At 41.2% G+C, this 26582-nt stretch overlaps 1 protein-coding gene across 5 annotated transcripts in view; it reads right to left on the reverse strand.

Annotated features, from left to right (window-relative positions):
• Nucleotides 1–25782, reverse strand: part of SMAD2 (SMAD family member 2) — a 71886-nt gene extending 46104 nt beyond the window's left edge. The window contains exons 1-2 of one of the 5 annotated variants that reach the window (XM_056138155.1): nt 25582–25782; nt 1449–1737 (exon numbers count right to left, since the gene is read on the reverse strand). In XM_056138155.1, coding sequence (XP_055994130.1) covers nt 1449–1684 — 236 coding nt within the window. In that variant the 5' untranslated portion in view covers nt 1685–1737; nt 25582–25782. Of the gene's footprint in view, nt 1–1448; nt 1738–25115; nt 25252–25311; nt 25384–25522 lie in introns of those variants that run through there. The other 4 variants (XM_056138151.1, XM_056138153.1, XM_056138154.1 and 1 more) reach the window with 4 other exon arrangements.
• Nucleotides 25783–26582: the final 800 nt, after the last annotated feature.

Below are 26582 nucleotides of genomic sequence, written 5' to 3' on the forward strand. Positions count from 1 at the left end.
AACACAACTACCAGGTCATGTCAGCACAGCTTCTATCTTATTCCACTTAGTCTACTTTATTTCCTTATGTCCCTGCTTCCTTCTCCCCCCCCCCCCCCCACACACACAATCTTCCCACCAGTAACCAGAGTGATTTCTGTAAGATAAAAATGTAATTATCTCTTGATCTTTTTTCTGATTTCTATTATATTTAGACTAGATCCATGCTCCCACAGTGCCCTACACACTCTGCCTTAAAGTTTTGCAACTCATTTTGTATTATAACTACCATAGCCCTCCTCTACTGAGCTTTTAGCCCCTCCAGTCCAATACAGTTTCTCCTATCGTGTCTTCATCCTGACTCTTGTCTGCCTGGAGAACTCTTCCCCCAGCTAGCATCTACTTCTCAAAATTGAACTGGTGTCACAAATCAAAGCAATTTTTTAATAACCTAGTCATTATCTTCTTTGCACTTATTATCGCCTCAAATTAATTTGTCCACTCATTTACTGTGTCTATCCTGCAGAAATTTTGTTTCGTTCATCTCTGTATTCCATGTATCTAGAAAGAGTATGGTGCACAAAGCAAATACTCATAAGCATGCATGGAACAAAAGAACAAATAAAGAGAAATGACTCATTTACAATATTCATGAAATAAGTGAAGTAGCTAATTTACCAAGCAAAGCAGGAAGCAGTCTATTAGTATCTGAAAGTACATAGGTTTGCAGTACTGTATTATGAATTCCAGTGTGCATTTCCCAGATTTCATTGGAAAGTTGTTCTGTATAACAATTTCAAATATTACACACACAGAAGCAGTAAAACATTTAAAAGCCACTTGCTACTTGATTTTTAAAAGCTATTTTTGACTAGAATGCTAGCTATAAAAGATTATATTTACATTATTAGAACCTCTGACATAAATTCAATCTCTAAAGTAATTGGTTGTTCAAAAACAATACTCCCGGTATCTAAAAAGCTGCCTCACAAAACTGGCCTTTTGGGAATGGGGGTAATGCTGTACCTTATACAAAACTCCAACATGCATCACCGTGTTCATAGTCGTAACTCCTAACAAAGGAAGTTATGACCAAAGGGGAAGAAATTTTCAACTACTGCTGAAAGGACTAAAAAAAGCATATGAATTTTCATTCAATCACAGGAATTAGGATAACATACAATGAAGCATTTAGGTAAGACAAGTAAATGAAGACTGAAAATAAAACAAAATCCAAGAATTTCATTTAGCCTGGTCAAACCTTCTCACTGTTCAAGAAAATGATTTATAAAATAGACAAATTTTAACTAGTAAAACAAAATTATTATGACAGGTCAAAAATAGCTGTCATATTTTAATAAGCACTGCTTATAGATGGCTGTAAAGTCAATAAACTCTCAGTAACTTTCCTCTAGATCCCTCTAAGCAAATGTCCAGAGCATGCCATCAAATTCTTTTTGAACACTTACCTTGGTATGGTGACACATTTAGTATTACAATTTTGAGTGGTGATGGCTTTCTCAAGCTCATCTAATCGTCCTGTTTTCTTTAGCTTCTTCACCAAACTTTTAACTGCTTTCTCACACCACTTCTCCTCCTGTCCATTCTGCTCTCCTCCCCCTGCTCCTCCAGATCCCCCTGCTGATTTCTTCCATCCCAGCAGTCTCTTCACAACTGGTGGAGTGAATGGCAAGATGGACGACATGTTCTTATCAAAGACAGCAATCCACACCAAGAAGATAGTCTCCTTTATCTAACCTAGAGTAACAGAGAAAGGGTAATTAAGAGACTTAATTTTAAAATTCAATAATGATTTCAACACAGCCAGAGAGCAAACTACAATGAGAGAGAAATCTAAAGTATTACTTTCCCAATAGTCTCAGAAAGTCTCTTAAGCCACACACAAAAAAAAAGTTACTAAATTTCAACACACTGGAAATAAACCCTTCTGAAAACAAGACCAAGTTACATGGACAAGTCTATGAGCATATATCTTTATAAAGACTGAACAAATTTAGCACTCCAATCCAATTTCAACTTTTTGGCTTTGTTCCTGGGGATGGGCCACACCCCAGTGGTGCTCAGGGGTTACTCTTGACTCTGAGCTAGGGAAACCGTGAAGTGCCAAGGATCAAACCTAGGCAGACCTCCAGGATGCAGTCTCTGTTCTCTATTTTAACTCTTGATAGTAGCACTGTAGCACTATCCTCCCATTTTTTCATCGATTTGCTTGAGTGTGCACCAGTAACGTCTCCATTGTGAGACTTGTTACTGTTTTTGGCATATCAAATATGCCATGGGTAGCTTGCCAGGCTTTGCCGTGAGGGTGGGATATTCTCAATAGCTTGCCAGGCTCTCCAAGAGGGACGGAGGAATCAAACCCGGGTCAGCCACATGCAAGGCAAATGCCCTACCCACTGTGCTATGGCTCAGTCCTTAACTCTTGATAGCATCAATAATTATATTTTCACCAAAATATTTTCTCACTTTCTCAAACTTCATCTATTCTCAAAATATTTAATAAAAAATTTTTTTTTAATTTACAAGCCCATTCTCCCTAAAGTTTCAAACTTGTAAAACTGATCAAATTAGATACCATAAAGTAAAATGTAAAGTTCTAAGAGGGGAAAATAAACGCAAGATGAAGTAAAACAAGAATAAAATGGTAATGCAGTGTAAAGAAAGGTCTGTCTTACATTTATCATTGCTTGAAGATGTAACTGGGAATATTTAAAAATGTATCTTTACCTAAACAACCATATAGATGATAAATAACAAAAATATAATTCCTCTTTTCACAGGATGGGACAGTTCTTTAAAATTTTTTAAAATTTATTTAATCCTGTCTATGTATGCCCTAGTATAACAGCTTATAATTATTAGTGTCTACTAAAACATCATTTACTTTTCTACAGATTTGCATCATGGTTTACAGAATTATAAACCTATAGAAAACCATTTAGCTTTCTATAGATTTATATCATGACCACTGTCTTTTCCTCACCTAAGAAGCAATTATCATAGAGTCAGAAAGACACCTCCGGACGAGTGCATATTCATTCCATGCTGGAAGTCCTAGCTTGATCTCCCGCATCACTGAACTACCACCTACCCACTGGGCTGGAACTAGCCTCTAAGCACCACTGGATATGCCCCCAACCCCCCACACCATTATTTTTCTCCAACGCAGACTCCACCATTGACTCTGCATAGTGATAGAATCAGGTTTGCTAAGAGTCACCATAGTCATAAAATGTTTTAATCTCATGCTATCCTAGTACAGGGTTAGAAAAATAAAACTATCTCCATAGTTAAATAACTATGTATATAATTTTGTCACCTGATAAGAATAGCAGTAAACTACTAATATAATCAAGTCTATTTCTCACCCACCACCACTAATTATCTTCAGTTTTTCATTTACTTTTCTGTACACCTTAACATGAATTCCTTTCACACTCACCACAAGAATCTCAATTAAATTTCAGTGTTGATAACTTTAATCTCAAAATGATTCAAGAACATTCACCACTTAACCAGAATGGACGAGTAAAAACTTGAGAAGATTGAAAAAGAATAAGAAATCGCATTTAGAATTAGAAATTGGGATTAGAAAAGTTCTAAGAAATGCTATATACACTGCTAAATGGAAATAATAGAAATTTTATCAAGAATTTGACATAGACTACGTATTAGAAATTATTCCATGACAAAAGTACCACTTCTAATCAGGATGCAGAAAAATCACAGCAGAGAGCTGTCAGAACTTTCACACTGAAAATACAAAAGCTACAAAACCTGGCAGTTACTGAACACACCTGAGTGAAGGTTCTTAAGTTACATAAGTTGAACTAAAGTCCCAGCCAGTATCAGAGTTTGATAGAAACATTTCTTTCCTGGTGAAGTAGAAAAGGAGGCATGAATAGTCCCACTATAGATGAGCATAAGAAAAACTACTCTAAACGTTAATAAATTTTAACATACAGACTGACATACAACAACTCCAAAGTTCTTACAAAACAAACTGCATTACCCACCAGTTATTCCCATAGATCTTCACCAAATGCTTGATCAGATAAGCCAAAAAAATATAGAAGTGAAGGGGGCTGAAGCAATAGAGTAGAGGGTAGGTAGTAGTACATGCCTGAATCCCATATGGTCCCCTACACACCACCAAGAGTCATTTCTGAATATAGAGCCAGGAGTGAGCCCTGAGTATCACTGGATGTGGTCCAAAAACAAACACAAACAAATATGAGGGTGGAAGGCATGGCTGGAACTCTATAATACGGTCTAAGAAATTTACAGTCTTCTTGAAAAAAAATAAAAAGAAATTTTAATCTTCAAATACAAGGAATCTGGTTGTCTGAAGAGGATTGCAGGTGGGAATAAGCAGGAGAATCAATTCAAGAGACTAAATACTCAACTGCCAAGGTTTTGTGGAAGCACAGGAAAACAGAAAAACTTTCATTCAGATCTTCAGAATGCTGGAGATATCATGACTGATGTAGAGAAGGCCTGCTGAGAGGAAATCCCTGGAAAGTACTACTAGTAGAGAACTATTTCACCAGGCCCAAAAATCTGGGACAGAACTGAAGGAAAAAACCCTCTAGAATGACCAAAACAGTGATGACTGAATAAAGCAGAATAATAAATAACATATGGCTCAAAAAGCTGAAGGTTCAGATTTAAAGCACAAAGAGATTACTGAAATTATTCTCAGATAACAATCTTCCAGTAAATAAACCCTTAATTTTGCTCTCACAATACTTGAAGTGAATCTAACTAAAGTTGCAACAAGGCCCAAACTAGCTCAACCATTTATCACACTACTTAGCCCTACTAAATGGCACAAAGAAATGATAAACCATTTTCTGGAGATAAAAATTTACTTTAATCTCTATTTTCATAAATCAATCAAAATTACATCATCATGGAGTTTGAGCAAACTGTAAGTCAAAAGACAAAATTATTAATGCAATCAGATCAGGGAGAGCCCAGTTGCTGGAATTATCAGATATAGACTTGAAAGCAACTATGATTAAGGAAAAAAAAACTTAAAGTATCTGATGGAAGAGATAGGCAACAAGCATAATGAATGAAACAATTTTTTCATAGACAGTGAAACTATAAAAGAGGATCACAGGAAAATAAAATTACAGGACAAGATATTAAAAAAAATTTAATGGATTTAATATCAGACAGAAATGAGTCTTGAAGATAGGCTAGAGCTGACAACCAAAACTGAATTGTGAAAGAAGAAAATTTTAGGTGCAAAAAGCCTCTAACCACCTGATACTAAATATCAACTGAGTTAACAGGAATGCCAAAAAGAGAAGAAAGAAAGTATGGGGCAGGAAAAATATATAAAAATTAATGACCAAGAATTCTTCAAAATTGATGGCAACTACCAACCCATTTATAAAAGGATGTCATGACTTTAAATATTAAGATAAAGTTAAAGAAAATGGTTGAGTCAACTAGTTTGACAGTTAACATGAATTCCTGAAAGACTAAGAAGGACCCACCGCACATTAAGGTGTTCAGTATTAGCAGTCACTCAGAAAATACAAACTGAAATCACAATGTAGTATCGTTCACTCTATCTAGAATGGCTCAAAATATTCTGACACCACCATATGTCAGTAAGGATGTGGAGTGTATTAGTACACTAGTTTCCTACTGTGGTCTAAAATAACCCAGATTTACCAATGAGTAATGAGTTTCAACGGTTTAGTTGAGGTATCCACTGAACTTGTTCTTTCTGAAAAAGAGTGTGCTGGGAGAATTCATTTCCTGGCCTTTTTCAGATTCTAGTGACTTCCTGTTTTCCTTGGCTTGTGCCTCTTTCTTCCATCTTCAAAGAACATCATTCTAATCTTTGACTCCATTGTCACGCTGTCATCCTCTAATTCTACCTCTCTCCTACAAGGATGTTTATTTATGACACTGAGGAGGACCCAGATAAACCACAAGTATTTCCCCATGTCAAAATATTTTATCAGGGAAGTTCCTCTAGCCATAAAGATGAACTGGTTCTGGGGATTTGGACTTGGTTACATAAAGCAATTAGAATACTCATACTACTCTGATGTGAGTTTAAAATGGTATACATTATTTTTGAAAAAACTAGCAAGTTAAAAAAAGTTCAAACACATCTATTCTAATAATTCTAGTCCTAGACATATTAAAGAAAAGAGAAAGCATAGATTTAACAAAAAGGTAAAGGTAAAGGCTCTCCCGTTGATCGTCGATTTGCTCGAGCGGGCCCAGTAACGTCTCCATTGGAGACTTTGTTGTTACTGTGTCTGGCATATCGAATACTCTCGGTAGCTTGCCGGGCTCTCCGAGAGGGGCGGAGGAATCGAACTCGGGTCGGCCATGTTGGCCGCTTGTAAGGCAAACGCCCTACTGCTGTGCTATCGCCATACAGTAAATATGTTCATAGCAATGATGGGTATAATATCTTAAAACTTAAGTCCAAATATAAAAAGAAAAAATCTGGAAGCAAAACATAGCAAATTCATACAAAGCAAAAATAAATGAGCTTCTAATAGCCTTCGCAATTTATGCATGTATCTCACAAACATCCTAAGTGAAAAATATACCCCAAAAAAGTACACTTTTTTAAAAAAATGTATACTGATTCCATTTGTTTTCCAACAAGTGGAATACATCTAGTTAACAGAAGTTAAAACGACTGACTTGGTAATAAAGAGTGATAACATACAAAAATGCTTAGTCAAATGTGAAAAGTATTTTTCTGGGGTAGATAAAATGATTCCGATCTTGTTTTGAGAAGTAATGTGAGCACACAATTATCAAAACTCACAGAACTGAACATTTGGACATTTAATCAAACATAGAACTACAATTTAAAAAAGTTTAAAGAAATCAGAACTAATATGGGCCAGAGCTACAGTACAGAGGGTTTTGCCTTGCATACAGCCAATCAGGGTTCAATCCTGGCATCCCATAGGAATCCCCCAAGCATCTCCAGGAATAATTCCTGTGTGCAGAGCCAGGAGCAACCTCTGAGCAGAATTGGGTGTGGCCCAAAAACATACGTGCTTGCGTGCGTGCGTGTGCGCACGCGCGCGTGTGTGTGTGTGTGTGTGTGTGTGTGTGTAGGAAGAATAAAAAGTAAATTCCTATATAAAGATAAAAGGCTTTAAGAACTTCTCAAACTTTTAACATGCCCACATAAACTACAAATTTCTGAAGGGAGGAGTCTGCAACTGGCCAAAGTAAGTCTGGAAATGTCTGTTCTTGGCCTGCAGGAGAGACTGCATGTGTATGACGGCAAATGTTGGAGAACAGGATCTGAGGAGTTGTGAATGCTGTCTTTTTGTTTTGTTTTGAAGATACAAATGAAACGCAAATGATAGCCAGTTACAAACTTATTTAGGGTAGCAGTGGTAAGGTTGTGGTATTAGTTACATGCTCACCAAGAAAATACATTCCCAAAAAAAGGACACTGAATTCTCAAAACTGAACCTTCCACTTAAGACACCTAAGCCTTGGTACAGTTGGCAAGAAAATAAAAAGTCACAACCTAATTAATAATAAAAGTCACAACCTAATTAATAATCATATCCACACTGCTTAAAAGGACAAGAACAATTAATGGGGCTGTAACCTCAATACAAAAGTCTATTTCAAGGACCTCCCAGAAGACTCTATTGGCAAATTACATAAATGTTATCTGGTCATAGTAAGGTCTCGTGGAGCCATCAAATGCTACCCTGACACTCTTGACAGCCTTGCTGTAGCTCAGACATTAACAACTTGAAAGCAGTATAGAGTATTATATGACTGTTTAGCAATACAACTACAGTGGTGGGAAAGTTGGAAGTTACTCAGAACTAGAGAACTGGCCCATAAGACTAATAATAAAAATCAGGAAAGCAGCAGTTAATCTGTTTATGATGACAGAAGACTACAGAAGTACATAAATAAGCCCTATGGTATAAAAATTATAATATGACAAAATGAAACAAACATAAAACTCCATCAATTACACAATAATCCACTTAAACAGAAGCTTGGGGATACCAGGTAACAAAAGGTAAACTGGGCCAGCAGCTGAATTCAGAAACTATGCCATGAAGCATGCTTTAGAAGATCCAGCCACATAAAATCTATAATACCATGTGACACAGAGCACAAAGAACATGCTTATTAATTCAACCTTTGGAAGGGAGAGGTTCCGCAAAAGTGACATCAGATCAAAAGTTTAAAGAGACACTGAATAAACTAGGCAGAAAGTTGAGAATGTAGAAAGCATTTTAGAAAAATTGATGTTCTAAGGGAAGAAGAGCGAGGCCTGTCAGACTGAAAAGTTTAAGACTGCTGATAGAATTATTTACTATTTCAGGTGCAAGTCATATGTTACTGACCAACTGGACAGTTAAAAGAATGACTCAGAGGTAACTGCTGATAATTAAAACGACTGTATAATGATAAAGTAATCACTACGTGGGAATACAGAAAGAAGCAAATCTGAAGGCTAAGGTTACAGGGAGAGTATTATACATGGCTTTATGCTTTATGTAAGTAATCATGTTCAGCACAAGACTAAGGGAAACTAAGAGAATACAGCAGGAATAGCATTCAGCATATAAGAGATGTCCAAGCAATGCTACGGTGGTCCTGAGCAGTAACTACCATCAGTATGCTTCTGAATTCCATCCATTCTATTTCTTTTCCATCCACACACCAATATTATCTTCAGAACAAGACCCTGCGAGTTGCAAGAGAGAACTCTGTTCTTTGGAAAACACTGACAGAAAATTCACAATACTGTAAACAGATGGACATGGAGCATTATACTGAGTGAAATGAGTCAGAAGGAGGAACAGCTATAAAATGATTGCATTCATTTGTGGTATATAAAATATATGTAATAGAAAAAATATGGCCAGACCTTATCTAAAAGTATCTTTATCTTTGGTTTGAACCAACCAATATGTGAGAATCCAGTCTGTGAAAATAAAAAGTAAATTGCATAATAGGTAAAAAAAAATAGAAAGGGTCACTGGGGTCACTAGAAGAATCAGGGGAGCAAGTTCACTGCTAAACTTTAATTAAGAGAAAGGTTTCTTTTGAGTAAGATACATTCTTGAGGATCTAAAGTTTTTTATGAAAATAAAAACAGGTTGGGGCTGGAGTGATAGCATGGGTAGGGTATTTGCCTTGCACACAACTGACCCAGGTTCAATTCCCAGCATCCATTATGTTCCCCGGAGCATGCTAGAAGTAATTCCTGAGTGCAGAGCCAGGAGGAACCCGAGCACCGCGGGGTGTGACCCAAAAAGCAAATACATAAATAAATAAATAAATAAATATAAAGATAAGTTCAAGATTGCTAGAGATCATCTGAATGACCTCATGTCCTGGTTCTGATTTCACATGATTTCAGTATCCCATGTCTAAGAACACTTGAAACTAGCTTTCATTTTATTCCCCTCTCCAAATCTTGGTAACTGGCTATCATTTGCGTTTCATTTGTTATGCAATGATTTATTTCCAAGTAATGTTAATAATACATTTCAACCCCTTGAGCATTTTCTTTCAGTAATCTAACCAATGGTACATAGTAAACAACAGTTTTAAATTTTAAGTAGACTAAATACAAGTCTTCAGAAGAAATTAATGTTAGTTCCAATTTGAACACAAGAGAATAAGAAACCTCTATTTCTGATCAAGTTGCTATTAAAAAGTTCTTTATAAAATGAGTTACCTAAATAGAATAACAAGCTTTACTTAAATTTTTTTCAGTATTTTCAAGAATTGAAAAATAAGTTCAAACACTAATTCTGTTCCTAACTTCAGCAAATAAGTTACACATAGAAAAAGAGGATTTTATCTTTCCAGTTAAATTTAAAAAAAAGTTTACCAAGTGATACTTTTGTAAAATTAGAATTCTAAAATTACTCACTGGAAAGTTTCAGTTAAGTCTAATTATTCTGAACTAGCAAACAAAAGTCTTCAAGTTAATAACCACAAAGCAATTTTACAAACAACAGTCACTATTTTTATTAAAACTAGTAGTATTCCTTGAAGTCTTTGACTGTGCTGTTCTAAGCCCTATCACTAAATATGCATTACCAAAATACTCTCCAAACCTTTTAAAATTATCTTTTAGAATACATACTTTTTTAATTAGTATTTTAATTACCAATTTATTAGGAGGGGGCAGAGCAACAGCACAGCGGGCAGGGTGCTTGCCTTGCATGCAGCCAACCTGAGTTCAATATCTGATACTCATATAGTCCCCTGAGCCCTGCAAAGAGTGACCCCCTGAACATAGAGCAAGGAGTAAGCCCTTGAGCATTTTCAGGAGTGGCCCTGGAAAAAAATAAAATGAAATTGCTTTTGATGTTACCTAAGCCTTTTTAAAGAAATTCCTTTCAGTCCCCATATACAGTAGAAAACAGTTGACTTCTTACTCCATAATAAACGTATTAATCTAAGTATTAAGCATTAATTTAATTCTTAAGATACCAGTGGAACTCTATTATGAGAATCTGAGGTACACAGTACCCTAATAGTATGTATGAGTCACCCCCCAGATATTTTTCCAGATAATTTAGTTTAGCTTTTCACATTTAGGTTTCTCTTTTTGTTGTTTTTACACACCCAGTTATATCTGGACCATGCAGTGATGGAGGATCAAACCTGGGCTGCAAGCATGTGCTCAGCCCATTGAGCTCTCTCCAGACCCAATAAGGTTCAGAATATATCAGGAATGTGTTTTGTTGGTGATAAGAGTGACTAAATCATTTCCTATAAGACAGCTAATCTTATCAGCTGAACTTATTTCTATAATAAATCAAAATCCCTATAAACATCTGAGGCCTTTTAATTGTCTATCACTGTATTTGTTCATGAACTATCAATATCATAAAATTTTAGTTGCTACTTTCTAGGCTTGGTATCTGCAAGATAGATAGAGCCCCTCTCCTCATTTTTCAAAGTTATGTTGCTATTATTTTAAGCTTGCTAAGTTTCACCAAAATTCTCTAGGACTTTAATTAGAAGTAAAACAGAATTTTATTATTTTGTTGGAAACATTTATACAAAATATTCCAATTAACCCCTGTAGTATATCTCTACTCCCACCATTTTAAAGCATTTCATTTTAAAGTATTCAATTTTACCAATGTTTTTAACTTTGTTATGATATATACTTTTATACTTTAAAAGTACTCCATAATCTTTCACCTTTTTGTGATGACAAATCAATTCAGCGGTGCAAGCCCAAGAGCTCAGTGCTCATCCCAGCATTGTGTTGCTTGGAGGCTCAAGGTTCCAGGGTTCACAGGGACACCTGGATGATGCCCAGAGGACACTAGAGCTCAGCCTGATGGTGTTCATAAAGACCATTTGGAGCCAGACATCAAACTTAGGGCCTCACACATGCCAAGCATGTTCCCACAATCCCTTTGAGCCACATCTCAACTTTTTTTAACCCCTCAGCGTGCGTTTTTATTTTTAAACAAACCTTAAGTCTAAAGCTTTTGCTTTTCATACATGTAATTTATTTTATATGGTATGAAGTAAGTATATATCCTACTCTAACCAATAGAACAATACAATCAATCTTTTCACTACTGATAAAAATGCTACTTTGTGTCTCTGTGCTTCCCAGCCTGACACTGCTTCTGTATTAGTTTGTATATGAGGCAAATACCATTATGTCTTAAGCACTAAAGCTACAGAGTATGTCTCTGCATCTGATAAGAGTGAATTCTTTTTTACCTGAAGAGATTTTAACTGACGTGACATTGAATTTATATGTAACTGGAAGAAGGGTGACATATTTATGATAACATCTTCCTTCATAAACACAAGCAATTTCCTTAAACCTAAATGGTGGTCTCAATTAAGGTATCACACATCTGTCTTTACTGTTTTGTCTTACAAAGGCATTTTAGAGATGTTGCTGTTTTAAACATTTTAACTTTTGTTTGTTGCTAATATATGGTTTTTTATATAGTTTTCTCATCCTTCTTATCCATGACACTGGCAACTATTGCCCGATCTGCCTATTGTCTGTGATCTACAAGTTGTTCACTCGAGTCATCCTAAATAGGATTGGCAGAACACTAGATGAAGGACAACCATGCGAGCAAGCCGGGTTCCACAAAGGATTCAGCACCATTGACCATATCCACACGATAACCAAGCTCACTGAGGTTTCTCGGGAGTTCAAGATGCCGCTCTGTTTAACGTTCACTGATTTAAAGAAGGCCTTTGATTCTGTTGAGATGGAAGCGGTCATTGAAGCCCTAGCCAATCAGGGCATTCAAGCCCAATACATCAGGATCCTCCGTGAGCTGTATTGCGGATTCACTACCAGGATCTCACCATTCTACAAAGAAGTGATCGTTGATGTCAAGAGAGGGGTGCGGCAGGGTGATACCATTTCACCAAAACTCTTCAGTGCCACCCTCGAGAACATCATGCGACGACTGGAATGGGAAGGAATGGGAGTGAAGATAGATGGTCGGCAACTACACCACCTCTGCTTTGCTGATGACATTGTTGTAATAACACCAAACATCAGCCAAGCGGCACAAATGCTGGCCGACTTTGACCGTGAGTGTGGAAAGGTAGGACTACAGCTGAATCTTACGAAGACAATGTTTATGAAAAACAGCCTCGTTCCTGACGCCCCATTCGCTCTCAACGGAACGACCATCTCCGAATGCAACAGCTATGTGTACCTAGGTCGAGAGGTCAACATGACAAATGACCTGGCACCCGAGCTGCGCAGGAGGAAGGGAGCGGCTTGGAACGCCTTCAAGAACGTTGAAGAAATAGCTAAGAGGATGAAGAACCTCCGGCTCCAGGCACATCTCTTTGATTCCACTGTTCTTCCTGCATTAACATATGCCTCAGAGACCTGGGCCCTACGCAAACAAGATGAGAACGCTATTCAGGTCTCCCAAAGAAGAATAGAAAGAGCTATGCTTGGAATATCACGTTTCACTCAAATGAGAGAAAGAATCCTGAGTTCTGACATCCATCGGCGATCAAGAATCAGGGACACTGTCTCATTTGCCAAGGTGTCGAAAATCAGATGGGCTGGTCACGTAATGAGATTTAAAGACGACCGCTGGACTAGAGCTGTTACCAACTGGATTCCACGGGATGTCAAAAGACCACGTGGCCGCCCACCTACCAGATGGTCAGACTTCTTCGTCAAGATCATGAACGATCGGTTTGAGGCCCTTCATGTTCCCGGAGCTAACAGATGCCATTGGGCTACACTAGCACGTGACAGGGACAAATGGAGACGTTACTGGCGCCCGCTCAAGCAAATCGACGACTAACGGGGAGTTAAGTGATTAAGTGATTAAGTGATATAGTTTTCAATAAATCTTTACTGTGGAATAACTCACAAATGTAAAAAAATTACAAATATAAATGCTAATAAGGTATACATCCACCTAACTATTACCCCAATCAGACTATTAAACATTTCTATCATCACAGAAAGTTCCCTGTGTCCTTTTCCATCTGTCTTCCTCACCCAGGCAACTACTGATCTGATTTCTATCAAAGTAATCTTATCTGTTCTGGAAATAAAATTAGAATCATACTATTTCTGCTGTCTTTTAAACCAATACCCTTTAGGTAAATTAATTGGGTTCTCTTACATTTCTTGTCTCATAAGGCTTTTTTGTCAAAACAAGTAATGAATTTTCCTTCCACCCATCAAGATTACCGTTTAGCTTTTGATATGTTAATGTGACAATTTTCACATCAAGAGACTTCCAATGTTTAATCATCTATACATTCCTGAGACAAACCCTAATTGGTTGTGGTATTTTTTGTTTTGAGCAAATACTAACATTCTATCTCAAATATTTAGTACCACCTTCATTAGCAGACATGCCCTTAGCATACTATATTTTGGAAAAATCAAAATTACCACAAAATTACTTTTCCTCATATTTTCTATCACCATCACGATCATCCTGTTGTTGTCAATTGCCTCGAGCAGGCAGCAGTAACGTCTCCTTCTTCCTAGCCCTGAGATTTTAAAAGAGCCATATGAGACCTATCATTGTTACTGGTATTTGGCATATTGAGTACGACATGGGAAGTTTGCCAGACTCTGCCGTACTGGCAGGATACTTTCGGGAGCCTGCCGGGTTCTCCAAAGTAAAAATGAGATAATAAGAGCTGGGTGTTATAGTCTCTGGGTCTTGGTCGTTGATGGGACCACCTGGCACCAGCAGCAACTGGTGGGTGTTAACGCCTACCTACTGGAAGATGGGGGATCTGGGTGGAGAAGGCCCAGTCCCGATCCGAGCAGGCTTGGAGATCTCAGCCCTGGGACCCACATGCCTAGGTTCCTCTGCGGTTCCTTCATGCACGAGGCTTGTCCCGACATGTGGAAGAGTGGTCTCAGCATGGCTGTGGCTGGTTCTGGAGGTCTTTAGCTGCTGGGGCTCTGCTCGGGGCGGGAACCCACCCCCCTCCAAGGGGCCCCGGTGAGGACAGCCAGGCGCAGGGCAGGAGACTCTATATTTTCTATAATACTTTTATAAGATGGGAATTACTAATTTCTCAACCTTTTGTAGAACTTGCTCACCTGTAGACAGCTATGAGCTACATATCTGTTGTCTTCTCCCCTTCTCCAACCCAAAGTGAAACCTATCCCCAAAGTGATGGTTTCTAGTGCTGGAGCTGCTGGAAGGTGATTATGTCATAAGACAGACTCGCGTTTTCATGAGTTTTCATGAGTGCCCTTATAAAAGAAACTCCAAGGAATTCCTGTGCACCTTTCCACCATATAAAAATTACAGCAAAATGACAGCTATTGAACTAGGAAGGACTTCACCTGACCACCAAATCTACTTGCCCTTCCCATGTTTCTAGACTGTAAAAATTAAATTTTTTTTTTAAAAAATCTGTAACAGTAGGTCAAGTGCAATAAAAGAAAATGGCTACTATATATTTTTCCATTTCTTTACTTTGAAATTTTATCATCACATATTTAGGTGTTCTATTAACAAAAAGCATTTAGTAGGACTGAAGATTTTTTTGTTAATCTTTTAATTGGGAAGCCTGATCCAAAATTCTGCATTTATGGTGATTTTTTTTTTTCTCTTTTTGGGTCACACCCGGCGATGCACAGAGGTTACTCCTGGCTCTGGAATCAGGAATTACTCCTGGTGGTGCTCAGGGGATACATGGGATTCTGGGAATCGAACCTGTGTTGGCCACATGCAAGGCTACCCGCTGTGCTATCACTCCAGCCCTTATGGTGATTTTTAAGTTCATTTTCTATCACCTTATTTCGTACATTCTAATTTCCATGCATTTTATTTTTATTTCTTTCCTGACTTCTATTAGAATGACTACATTTTACAACTTTCCACACTTCATCCACACTGTTTTGGAGTTATAAATTCAAAAATGTAAATTTTTCAAAAGATTATCCTATGGGGGCGGGGGGAAGCAATGGAAAACTTTTAAATAAATGTGTTGCAGGTGAAGACAGCATACAAAAACTTTAACAGGGACCCAAGGAGAGTTCAGTGGTAAAGCACTTGCCTTACAGACACCAAGCCAAGTACTGGGTCGTGGGCACCATTCTACATGCAGGTATACTCTTAGCAGTAGCATCTTCTGTGATACCTAGCTAGTAAAAGATCTCCAGTGTACCACAACGAAGTATGTGCAAGAACCAGAATCAAAAGTGCTCAATCCCCAGGGCCACAGCAATAGTACATTAGCAATAGTACACAGCAATAGTAAGGCATTGTGGTTGACCCAGGCTCTATCCCCCACACCACATATATGGTCCCCCAACCCCAGCCAGGAGTGATCTCTGAATGTAGAGCCACGCATAAGCCCTGAATTTTGCCAAGTGTGGCCCCAAAACAACAACAACAAAGTGCTCAATGCCCTGGGAGCACCAAGACTAAAGTGTGCAGCCTTCTGGAGAGCCAAACTAGTGTGTGCACTGACATCAAAGGTGTGTCACAGTCCCACCTACCACAACTATTAAAGGTAAAAGGTAAAGGCCCTCCCGTTGATCGTCGATTTGCTCGAGCGGGCCCAGTAACGTCTCCATTGGAGACTTTGTTGTTACTGTGTTTGGCATATCGAATACTCTCAGTATACTCCAGCCCAGGCTGGAGTGATAGCACAGCGGGTAGGGCGTTCGCCTTACACGCGGCCAACATGGCCGACCCGAGTTTGGTTCCTCCGCCCCTCTCGGAGAGCCCGGCAAGCTACCGAGAGTATTCGATATGCCAGACACAGTAACAACAAAGTCTCCAATGGAGACGTTACTGGGCCCGCTCGAGCAAATCGACGATCAACGGGAGAGCCTTTACCACAACTATTAAAGGAAAAAAATAACTTCATAAGAAAAAAAACACCAATGTCTGATAATAAAAGAATCAAGAACAGGAAAAGAAAAATTTTTTTTCATTTTGGGTCAAACCAGGCAGCACACTGCTTGGGGGGTAGGGAGGGGGTAAGGAGGTCATTCAGTACTAAGGAGTGCTGGGAATTAGAATCCTGCTCTCCCGTATGTAAGGCATGTGCATTAGCCCTTTGAGCTCCCTGGCCCCCAAAAACAAAATTTTAAGTGTTGAAAGATGATGAACAGATCAGAAACTAACTGGCTAGATGTGATTCATTCAGCAGAATCCTCAAAAGGTTAAGTAACAGAGAGTACCAGTCATAGCAGGAACAGAGGGCAGGAGGAAGAGATAAAATAGGAAGGATTGGGTGAGAGACACTTGAGAAGCAATTAGAGCCTAAGATTGGCTTCCTCACCCTAGTCAACAGAATAAGTGCTCCTTCTCCCTTTTCCAAAGCCAAAATGTTTAGTTCCACAGACATAAAAGAGTTATCTGTTTTATCTTTGGACTACAAGATAGCCTGGGTTTCGCTGCAAACAGAGACAGGCTAGATGATCATGTGTACTGCATGCTAAATGCAAACTCCCAAACCTCTTTTTCCCTGGTTTCTATCTCCAGAACTTACAGCAATGAGACTTTCACCATTTACGCAGATTATGACTCTTTCAGGTACCTAAGTAACCCAGAAGGAAAGATGTACAGTTATTAATACTGAAAATTTACCCACAAACAGCCCACTCAGATCATTCTACAGTGAAACTCAAAGAAGGCAAACCTCACCCACATGCTCCCAAACTTTAGATCCCTATCTTATTAATCAAGGATTACTCTAAGGAAAACTGCATGAACAAAAACCAGAAAAATTCAACAAGAAATGACATTGTATATCAAAAAAAATAAAAATAAATAAATATCAATTTTGAAAAATCAGACTTCAATTCTCAGTGAAATTATGCTTCTTCCAAAGTTGGAAGCTAAAGGAAACGGCACTGCACACTGGAAACCTAAGCTAGCAGCAATGAATAATAGGTAACAAGCCTTTTAAATAAATGCAAATAGAAAAACATTTCTTTGTTCAATTTAAGGTAGGCCATTCATGATGTGTGTGTGTGTGTGTGTGTGTGTGTGTGGGTGTGTGTGTGTGTTATGCAGTCTATGTAAAGAAACTAAGACTTGTTCTTTGAGTTAAAAGTTCTTTCCCTTTTAATGGACTGTGTGGTAGAATCTGGAGTTTTATGATGTTGTAAATATTGACTACTTTCTGGTCTATCATACCTTACTCACCAAAAAACAACTCATCTATCAGTCCCAGATTCAAATTAGCATAAATACTCAACTGCCCTTCAAATTCCCAGTGTCAGTTTTGACTCTCAGCTGCACCAAATACATGGTACAATCCTCAGGAATTAAAAGCATACAACTGAAGCATTGTCCAACAGCACTATAATGTAAAAATTAACATCCATTTTTCCCCAGTCACAGTAGCCACATTGTAAGTTCTTCATAGTCACAGGTGACCAGTGGCTGCCATACTGAACAGTGCAAGCTGAACAGCAAAGGCTTTTCTCTAAGATCCATTATTCTTCAGTGAGCTTCAAAGGGTTAGACCAAGAGGAAAATTCAGGTTAGAATAAGAGGAAAATTCAGTAGGTCGGGCTTTAGAATTGCCCACTACCCTTACATTCTGACTTTATATATTTTAAGAGCTTTATGGCAGCAGATTGTGCACAGGCTGTGGCATAGATGTATGCATGCTTTTAATTTTTAAACTACTTGTTTTGGAACAAAAATGGCAAAAACACAAATCTCAGACAAAGATGGGCCTTCCTAATACTTACATTTTACTGAGGAAAATTTAACTGACTGCTTACAATTATCAGTTTGTCTGAATGACCAGCTTATTGGTGGTAATCACCTGTCAGTAGTAAAGTCAGTCTAAATGTGGAAAATTTGCATTCACTGCCACACATAGAGCACCTCTAGTTAACAAAAAAAAAATTTCCATGGTTCATTCAAATCAAAGTAGAAAGCTTATGAATCCAGCTCCACTGCCCAGTTTATAAGTTTACTCTTTCAACTCTGCAAATTAGATTAGATTCAACTAATCCATATTGAAAGGTTATGATGGTGCAGCATTTTCTCGTATTTAAGACCTTAACCATTTATCTCTTTACAGAATTTTTGGAAGCAGTATGTTAAAGTGAAGTTTAAACACAAATTACAAAATCACAGAATTACTATGTACTTCCTCTAAGTGTTTTTTATTTTTATTTTTTAAGGTAACAGAAGCCAGTGAGATAATAGAGCGGCCAGCAAGCACGTGGCTGACCTGGGTTTGATCCCTGGTACCCTAAATGATTCCTTGAGCCTGCTAGTCGTGATCCCCAAGTGCTGAGCTAAGAATAAATCCTAAATACAGCCAGCTCTGGTCCCAAAATAACAAAAAACACTCAAGATCATGAACTTGATGGGCTTCTAATGATGCCAGTATTATCCTTTCATATTAACTGAGTGACATTAAACCTGAAACTGTCCTCTCCTTATTAAACGGGAAAAGAGATAGTGGTAGGGCACTATACAGTGCTCAAGAAAATGCACGTTTACAGATGCAAACCTATTATATGTGCACTACTTAACAGATCACAATGAAAAGCTGCACTCACTTTCCACAGTTCTAGGTTCAAAAGTAATTCCAGATTCTTGGAAAATTAAAGAACTACGTGTATTTAGTGGTAATTTCCGAGTCAATCCATAAATTTTAATGAGAATGAATCACTTTAGGGTTTTGTTTTCTTAGGAGTACAAACCTGAAGACAGATGTGAATTAGTAGGAAAGAAGTGTGGTTCAGTAAAGGGAACCAAATGCGCTAGGGAACCTTACACACTCTAAAATAGTTTCTCAGTCTTTTTCTGACAATGGCTCCCTTCTGACCATTTTCTTCCTGTGGACCCTCTTCCCTTACCTGTAGACCCAGTAGGCTCCTTGACATTGCCTAATTACAAGACTTTCACCTATGGCCCCCTTGGGAGTCAAGGGGAAGACAGAGAGAAGAGCGTTAAGAAATGTAACTCTAAAGGGCAGAGCAATAATACAGTGGGTAGGGCATTTTTTGCCTTCCACATGACCAAACTGGGTTCTATCCCTGGCACCCCATATTGTCCCCCAAGCCTGCCAAGAGTGGTCCTATAAGCACAGATATGAGTAAGCCCTAAGCACTCCTGAATGTGTCCCGGGCCTCAAATTAAAAAAAAAAAAAAGAAAAGAAAACATACCCCAGCATTTCCAGTATTCTGGCCACACACAAGCATTGTCTAAAGCTTGGCAAAATTACCTTCTCTCTACATGGAATACTGAAATTGAAGCTGAAAGCTATCTTTGAAATGAGCAGCTAGAGTCAGCACTAAAATATGGCCTAATTGAATACATCACGATTTAAACCAATCTGGGGAAATGATCAAAACCTCGAACTTTGCATTTCTAAATTGAAAAAACTTTGGTTAGTTTTGTTATTTTAAAAATCCTTCAAAACAGCTAAGACTACATAATATAAGATACCTAATGGTTTAGAAATTATTTCTTAGCAAAATCTACAAAAAAATTAAGGTTAAGAAGCAAGAAGGCCCTACCCTCTGTGCTCAACAGACAGATAAATGCACTGATTACACTTAATTCGGTCCTAGAAACCTCTAACACGCATTTTCCAAATTTATGAGTGCAAGGTTTTATATGATAATCCTATGCAGTGTCAGAAAGCATGATTTACTCTAAAGAAAAGGTGCATTAAGTGAAATACCATTTAGGTCACTTTTACCACTGGTCTAACTTGCAAGGCTCTTTCAGTCTAGCTTTTGACTCTCTGAAGAGCAAACAAATCAAAACATGTTGGTCATACATAGTAGGTACTATTGATCTTTTATGAAACAGAAGTCATTCTACACAACACGATGTTCTACTTTTGGGGGGGGGGGGCTTTTGGGGTCGCACCCGAAAATGCTCAGGGGTTTCTCCTGGCTCTGCACTCAGGAATTACTCCTGGCAGTGCTCGGGGGACCATGGGATGCTGGAAATCGAACCCGGGTTGGCCGCGTGCAAGGCAAACACCCTACCCGCTATCCCGCTTGCTCCGGCCCCATTCTACTCCTTTAAGAATATTTGTTAAACTTCCTAAATGAAAATCTTAAAAATATTATGCATTCTTTACTAAATGATTTTCCCAAACACGATTTAAGCTAATTGGTGAATATTCATTACTATGCTTTCAGGTCTGGTCCTGTACTGAGTGATTCCAGACATGCTAGCTAGGCTTTGAGTATTTGTTTTTGTGTCCTGTAGATTATCTCTATTATCCTCACCAAGCTGTTATCTGTTTTTTTCAATAGGCGGTAGGCTGTTTCCCATCCTCCTGACCCAACCCCCACTCCAATCTCTCCCCCCCAAACACATTATCCATAATCTACTGTCTCTAATCTACTGTGGTTTAAGAGTCAGATAACTGTCTATTCTAAACATTTGGAGGAAAAGTCAACATACATTGATTAAGGGTTTCAATGATTCTCCTATTACTAAAACTAAGGTTATGGACTTTGACAATTGTGACCATCCCAAATTTTCTTTGCCTATTGTCTGGTTCTTAAATACACTTTACAGTAAATCACAGATAAGCAGTTGTTAAAGCATTTGGATAAGTAAGGGGCTGGAGCGATAGCACAGCAGGTAGGGCCTCTGCCTTGCATGGGGCCAACCTGGGTTTGATTCCCAGCATCCCATATGGTCCCCTGAGCACCACCAGGAGTAATTTCTGAGTGCAGAGCCAGGAGTAACCCCTGTGCATTGCCGAGTGTGTCCCCAAAAAGCAAAAAAATAAAAAAATAAAATAAGCAGTAACCCAAAACTACAATTCTGAGAGAATAAGAATTCTCTGGAAGGACCCTTATGTCTCAAGCAACAGTTTAGATACCTTAATCCCTAAAAATGTAATTCCTGTACTGTCAGGAAACAAAAACCACTGTCAGGAAACAAAAACCCAAATCATTTGACCAATATTATAATTAGTCCCATTAGCCTAGGTTTCTGACTCCAAAACCTGTCCATAATGGAAACTGACAACTCAATTCAAATTAGCCAAGTGTAATTTTCACATTTTTCAATTCTTTCATTGGAACCTCACTGATTCAAGTTTGTGTCCTTTCCCTAACTAGTGAATAACCAAAGACCAAATTAAATATAGCTCTGTAAGTGTTCATATGTCATGCAACAAATATGCTATGAATGACTGGTCATATATTATTAGTATAGACTGCAAAAATGGTGACAGGGTCCTCCCCAAAAAGATACTTCCCAGCGACACTGTGAATTAATACCTAACATCTTTCCTAGTTCAGTCCACTATGTTTGACAGAAAGCAATGCAAGTATACTTTAGAAACTGGCCCAGTATATATTATAAAGCCCCTCAAACTGTACACAACTGTGATTTTCTTACTGTGTCTCAACATCTTAGAACAGGTCAAGGAAATAACAGTTTCCAATAATCTCACTTAGGAATGAGACTATATCAATTCCATTAAATAATTTATTGTCTAGTATGGGGCCCAGCACATAGCAAATGCTGTTTCTTGAATATATTTTAAAAGAGCTACTTGCTCAAAAAAATACAAGTCGTTTGCTGTATAAACACTCCTCTAAATTTTTAATTTTTGAAATCTCTATAATCAAATATTCTAACATACCTCCTTGCAGCAGAAAACACTTTTCTTCATAAAAACAATGAGCTTAAAAATTGCTTTATTGGGGTCAGAAAATAGTATAGGAGATAAGGTGCTTGCCTTGAACACTGGCAACCCAGAATTGAAATGACACTCCACATGGTTTCCTGTACCCTGCCAGGAGTGATCCCCGAGCACAGAGCTGAGAGTAAGCCCTGAGCACAGGCAGGTATAGTTCCAAAACAAACTAACCAAAAAAAAAAAAAAAAAGAAAGAAAAAAATCTCCTATTACTTTGTATTGCCTGGGGGCCACACCTGGCCTGTGCCCAGGGAAAATTCCTTGCAATGCTCCAGGACACTGTAAGTGGTGAACAGGATTGAACTAGGGCTGGTAGTGTGCAAGGAAACCGCCTAAACCAGCTGTGGTATCTTTCGGAATCCAATTGTCTTTCTGTTTTGTTTTTCAAATAATCTTACAAGACAAGCCCCTCTCCATCCTTTAAAAAAGTGACTCTTTTCCCAAGAATATGAATAAACCTCCATCTGCTAAATACAGCATTCAGAAACACCTGTGTAAAAAAAAAAGACTCCTAGAAAATAAGGTTTTGGAATCCTAAACTACAAATCCAAGAGAAGCAAAACCAAACAATATTCAGACATAAAAATCCAAACAAAATAATTCTGAAATGTAAAGATTTGATTGTTCTTTGACCGGATTATATATATATACAGTTGAACCCATTCTTACAATCCCATTCTTCCCTCAAATTTTCCCCAATGTGAAGCAATGTGAAGCCTTATGACTCTAAAGTTGACAATACAAAAGTCAAGGCGCCCTTTGGCATCTTGATGTAGATATCATCTATTGCCACCTTAGTTCCCATTAAAAGGAGTTTCTGAAATATACAACAAACCATCCCCCACAAATTCCAACTGTAAGAATTAAAATACATACCAAACCTGACAAGCCACAAACAGGAAATTAACAAGCAGTTTTTTACAAGACTATTATTTCATTAACTTACCAGACTTACAGAGATTTGACTACCTATGACTCGCTACTGCTAAATTACAACCCCCAAGAAAGTAAACTACAGCTGAACATCTACAATGTGAACTCATCTTAGAAGGTAAAGTATAAAAAAACCAAGCACTTTCTAAGAGCCATTTCTAGCTAAAATTTCAAACGGATGCTTACAATCCCATTACATTAAGACTGGTAAAAAGAACTTACTTAAACTCAACTTTTATAGTCATGGTACAAAAGGAAGCACCCACTTCAGTGAGAGTGACTTCAACTAATCTTACTATCACAACCAATTTCACAGTACAAACCAAGAAACTATGAAGGTGTTTAAAATTAAATAAAAATATTACATTCTGACTTTAATGTTTGTTAAATGACCTTCTGGTGGACAAGTTCTTCAAATATCCTGTATAGTTTTTAAGGCAAATGAAAAAACACACCATAGTATGATACATTTTTGAAGCCCATTTTTACATTAAGCCTCTCATTTGCTTCACTTACTCAGATTAAATTCCATTTAATTATATGTCTTAGTTTTATATAAGGAAAAATTTGGGGGTGGGGTAAAAATTAAAATGGGCCTTTTCTTAAGTCAATTTGTTAGGTTAATAAATTAGGAAAAGTATCCTAACATTCAAGTCATATGAAATTAAAAAAAAAAACGAAAATCAAGATTTCAGAATTCTGAAAATGAAATCCAAAAGCCAGGGACCACTTTTGGAAAAGATGGAATTCAAGCAAGTCGCGGTGATCACTTATAAACAAATTATTTAGCGTGTTATTTTGAAAGTTTTCACACACCCAAAATTTCGGTTACTTCAAACTGAAATAAACATGCCATGATATGGACGGAAAACGACAACTTCCCAAAAGATGCTTTTTTTTCTTTTCTTTGAAAAAAAAAAAATGAAGGCTTTGGCGATCAACAAATCGGTAGGTAGCCTTTAGCTTCTCCAAGGGGCCAAAGAGGAAGGCATAACAAAACCAACCTGGGTGATGCTTTCCTTTTGTCTAGGATCAAAAGGAAACCACTGGCCCAGATGGGCAAGAAAAGTAAAAAAACAGTAATTTTTAAAAATTAAAAAAAAAAAAAACTAACCTCCAGCCACACAAGAGACTCCAAAACAAAACAAAACAAAAAAAACAAGTCCAAGCTGCAAAATCTGCCAAGCCAGGCTGGAAATGCGATCGATGAGCGTGCTTTTTTTTTCACCCCCCCCCCCCACCACCACCAGCCAGCTCCTTCCCGGCGTGCGACAACTAGGAGGAGGCTCCACTCCACGCACCCGCCAACTTTCACGAAGCGAGCCGGGGCTGAGCTCCCCGCAGCAGCAGCAGCAGCAGCAGCAGCAGCAGCAACAGCAGCAAAAGCAGCCGCCGCCGCCGCCGCCGCGGGCCGCCCGGAGTCCCAACGCCGCGCCTGGTTAACAAAGGTTACCGGAACCCCCACCATCCTCGAGAGGGAGAGGCGGAAAAAAAAAATTTAATAAAAAAAAAGAGAGAGAGAGGAAAAAACAAAACGGAGAAAGTGGAAGGCCAAGTCTGTGCCCCGACACGGCTTCCCCCCCCCACCCCCGGGGCGCGCGCACACACACACACACACACACACGCGCGCGCACACACCCCTCGTGAAAGCGGAGCGGGCTGCCCAGCTCGGCGGCGGCGCGCGGCACCGGCACCGGCACCGGCACCGGCACCGGCACCGGCACCACCACCGCGGCGAGGGCGTGTGCGCGGCCGGGGGGCAGCGGCCGACGCTCACGGGCGGGCGGGCGGGCAGGCGGGCGGACGCCCGAGCCCGCCCGACCCCTTTCCCTTACCGCCGCGCTCGGGATTCCCTCCCCGCGCGCTCCTGCACCCCGCACCCGGCGCCCGCCACACCCCGGCCTCCCGCGGCCCGTGTGTGTGTGTGTGTGTGTGTGGGTACGGACACACACAAACACAAACGCGCACACGCGCGCGCGCTCCGCGGTAGGGGGGGGGGCTAGGAGCGGGCTCGGCGGCTTTACCTGCACCCGGGCTGCGGGGCCGCCCCGTCCGAGCCGGGGGTCCCGGACCTTTTGTTCCTCTCCTCCTCGGGCGCGGGGCGGCTGAGGGGGGCCGGGAGGGAAGAGGGGGAATGGGCGTCTGGAGGCGGAACCGAAAACACGCCCGCGGCCGCCCGCCCCGCCCCCTCGCGGTGCACCCCCCCCACCCACCCCTCACCAGCGCCCGGCTCCGGGGAGGGGGCGCGGGCCCGGCCGCCGCCGCCGCCCGCGGGAAGAAGGGGGTGGGGACGCGCGCGCCGCCGCCCCCGCCGCCGCCACCGTCGCCGCCCCTCCTCCCCTCAGGCGCGCGCGCGCCCGCGGCCCCCTCACCCCACCTCCCCGGGCCGCCCGGCCGAGCCCTCCTCCCCCGGCCGCGCCCGCCCGCCCACCTCCGCTTCCGCCCGGCGCCCTCCGCGGCGCGCGGCGCGGCGCGGCACGGCGCACCCACCTCCGGGCGGCCCGCTCGGCGCTCGCTGCCTGCTGGCCCGGAGCTGCTGCTGCTGCTCCTCCTCCGCCGCCGCCGCCGCCGCCGCCGCGACCGCGCGCTGGACCCGCCTCCCACCCCGGGCCGCGAGCCCCGCCGATTCGCCGCGGCTGGCACCCTGCCGCCCGCTGATTGGCGCCCCCGGCCGCCCGTTAGGCGGCGCGAGGCACGCCGGCCGAGCGCGGCGTTGGGCGCGCACGGAAGACAGGGCGAGCGGAGGAGGGAAGAGGCGAAGGAGGCCGGGCGCCCGCCAAGGGCCCACCCCTCGTCCCCCCCGCGGGTGCCAGCGGGGGTTTCGGGGGAGTCGCGGACCCACTAAGCTTCCCCACCTCCTTCCCCGCCCCCAACCCTCCCCCCTCCAGCACCACCACCCCCGGAGGCTCGCCCCGCCCTCCCGGCCCGAGCGGCGGCGCGCGCAGCCAATGGGCGCGCGGGCTGCTCGGGGTGTGAGCCGCGCGTCGGCGGGCCGCCAATCGCAAGGGAGAGAGACGTCGCTCGCTGATTGGTCCCGCCTCCCCCCGTCGAGCGTGAGGCGAGGCGCGGCGAGGCGCGGCCCGGCGCGCGGCGCGGAGCGCTAAGGCCGTCGCTGAGGCGGGGTGCCATCCCCCCTCGCGGTTTCGGTTGACTTCGGCCCCGGCGCGCGCCCGTGACGGGGGGTCCGGGAAGGGAAGGGGAGCCGCGGAACTGCGGGGCTGGGCACGCTGCCGCCCACCCACACCCATCTCCCTCCCTCCCCACCCACCCCCGGGCCCCGGCCTCTCGCCAGCGCCATTGGGTGGGGCCTGCCGAGGCGGCCGCCCGGTCCCAGAGTCGGGCCGCACGTGCCAATCCCCTGAAGAGGCCCGGAGCCCGCCGGAAAAAGCCGGGCGAGCCCGTGGCTGACGAGGGTCCCACAGAGCCCGGGGCAGCCCCCAAGACCCTCTCTGAGGCGCGCCCCGAGAGGCGAAGGCGCGGGCGAAGGGGGC

The sequence above is a fragment of the Sorex fumeus genome, unplaced genomic scaffold, assembly GCF_029834395.1.
Source record: "Sorex fumeus unplaced genomic scaffold, SorFum_2.1 ptg000128l, whole genome shotgun sequence".
Taxonomy (NCBI): domain Eukaryota; kingdom Metazoa; phylum Chordata; class Mammalia; order Eulipotyphla; family Soricidae; genus Sorex; species Sorex fumeus.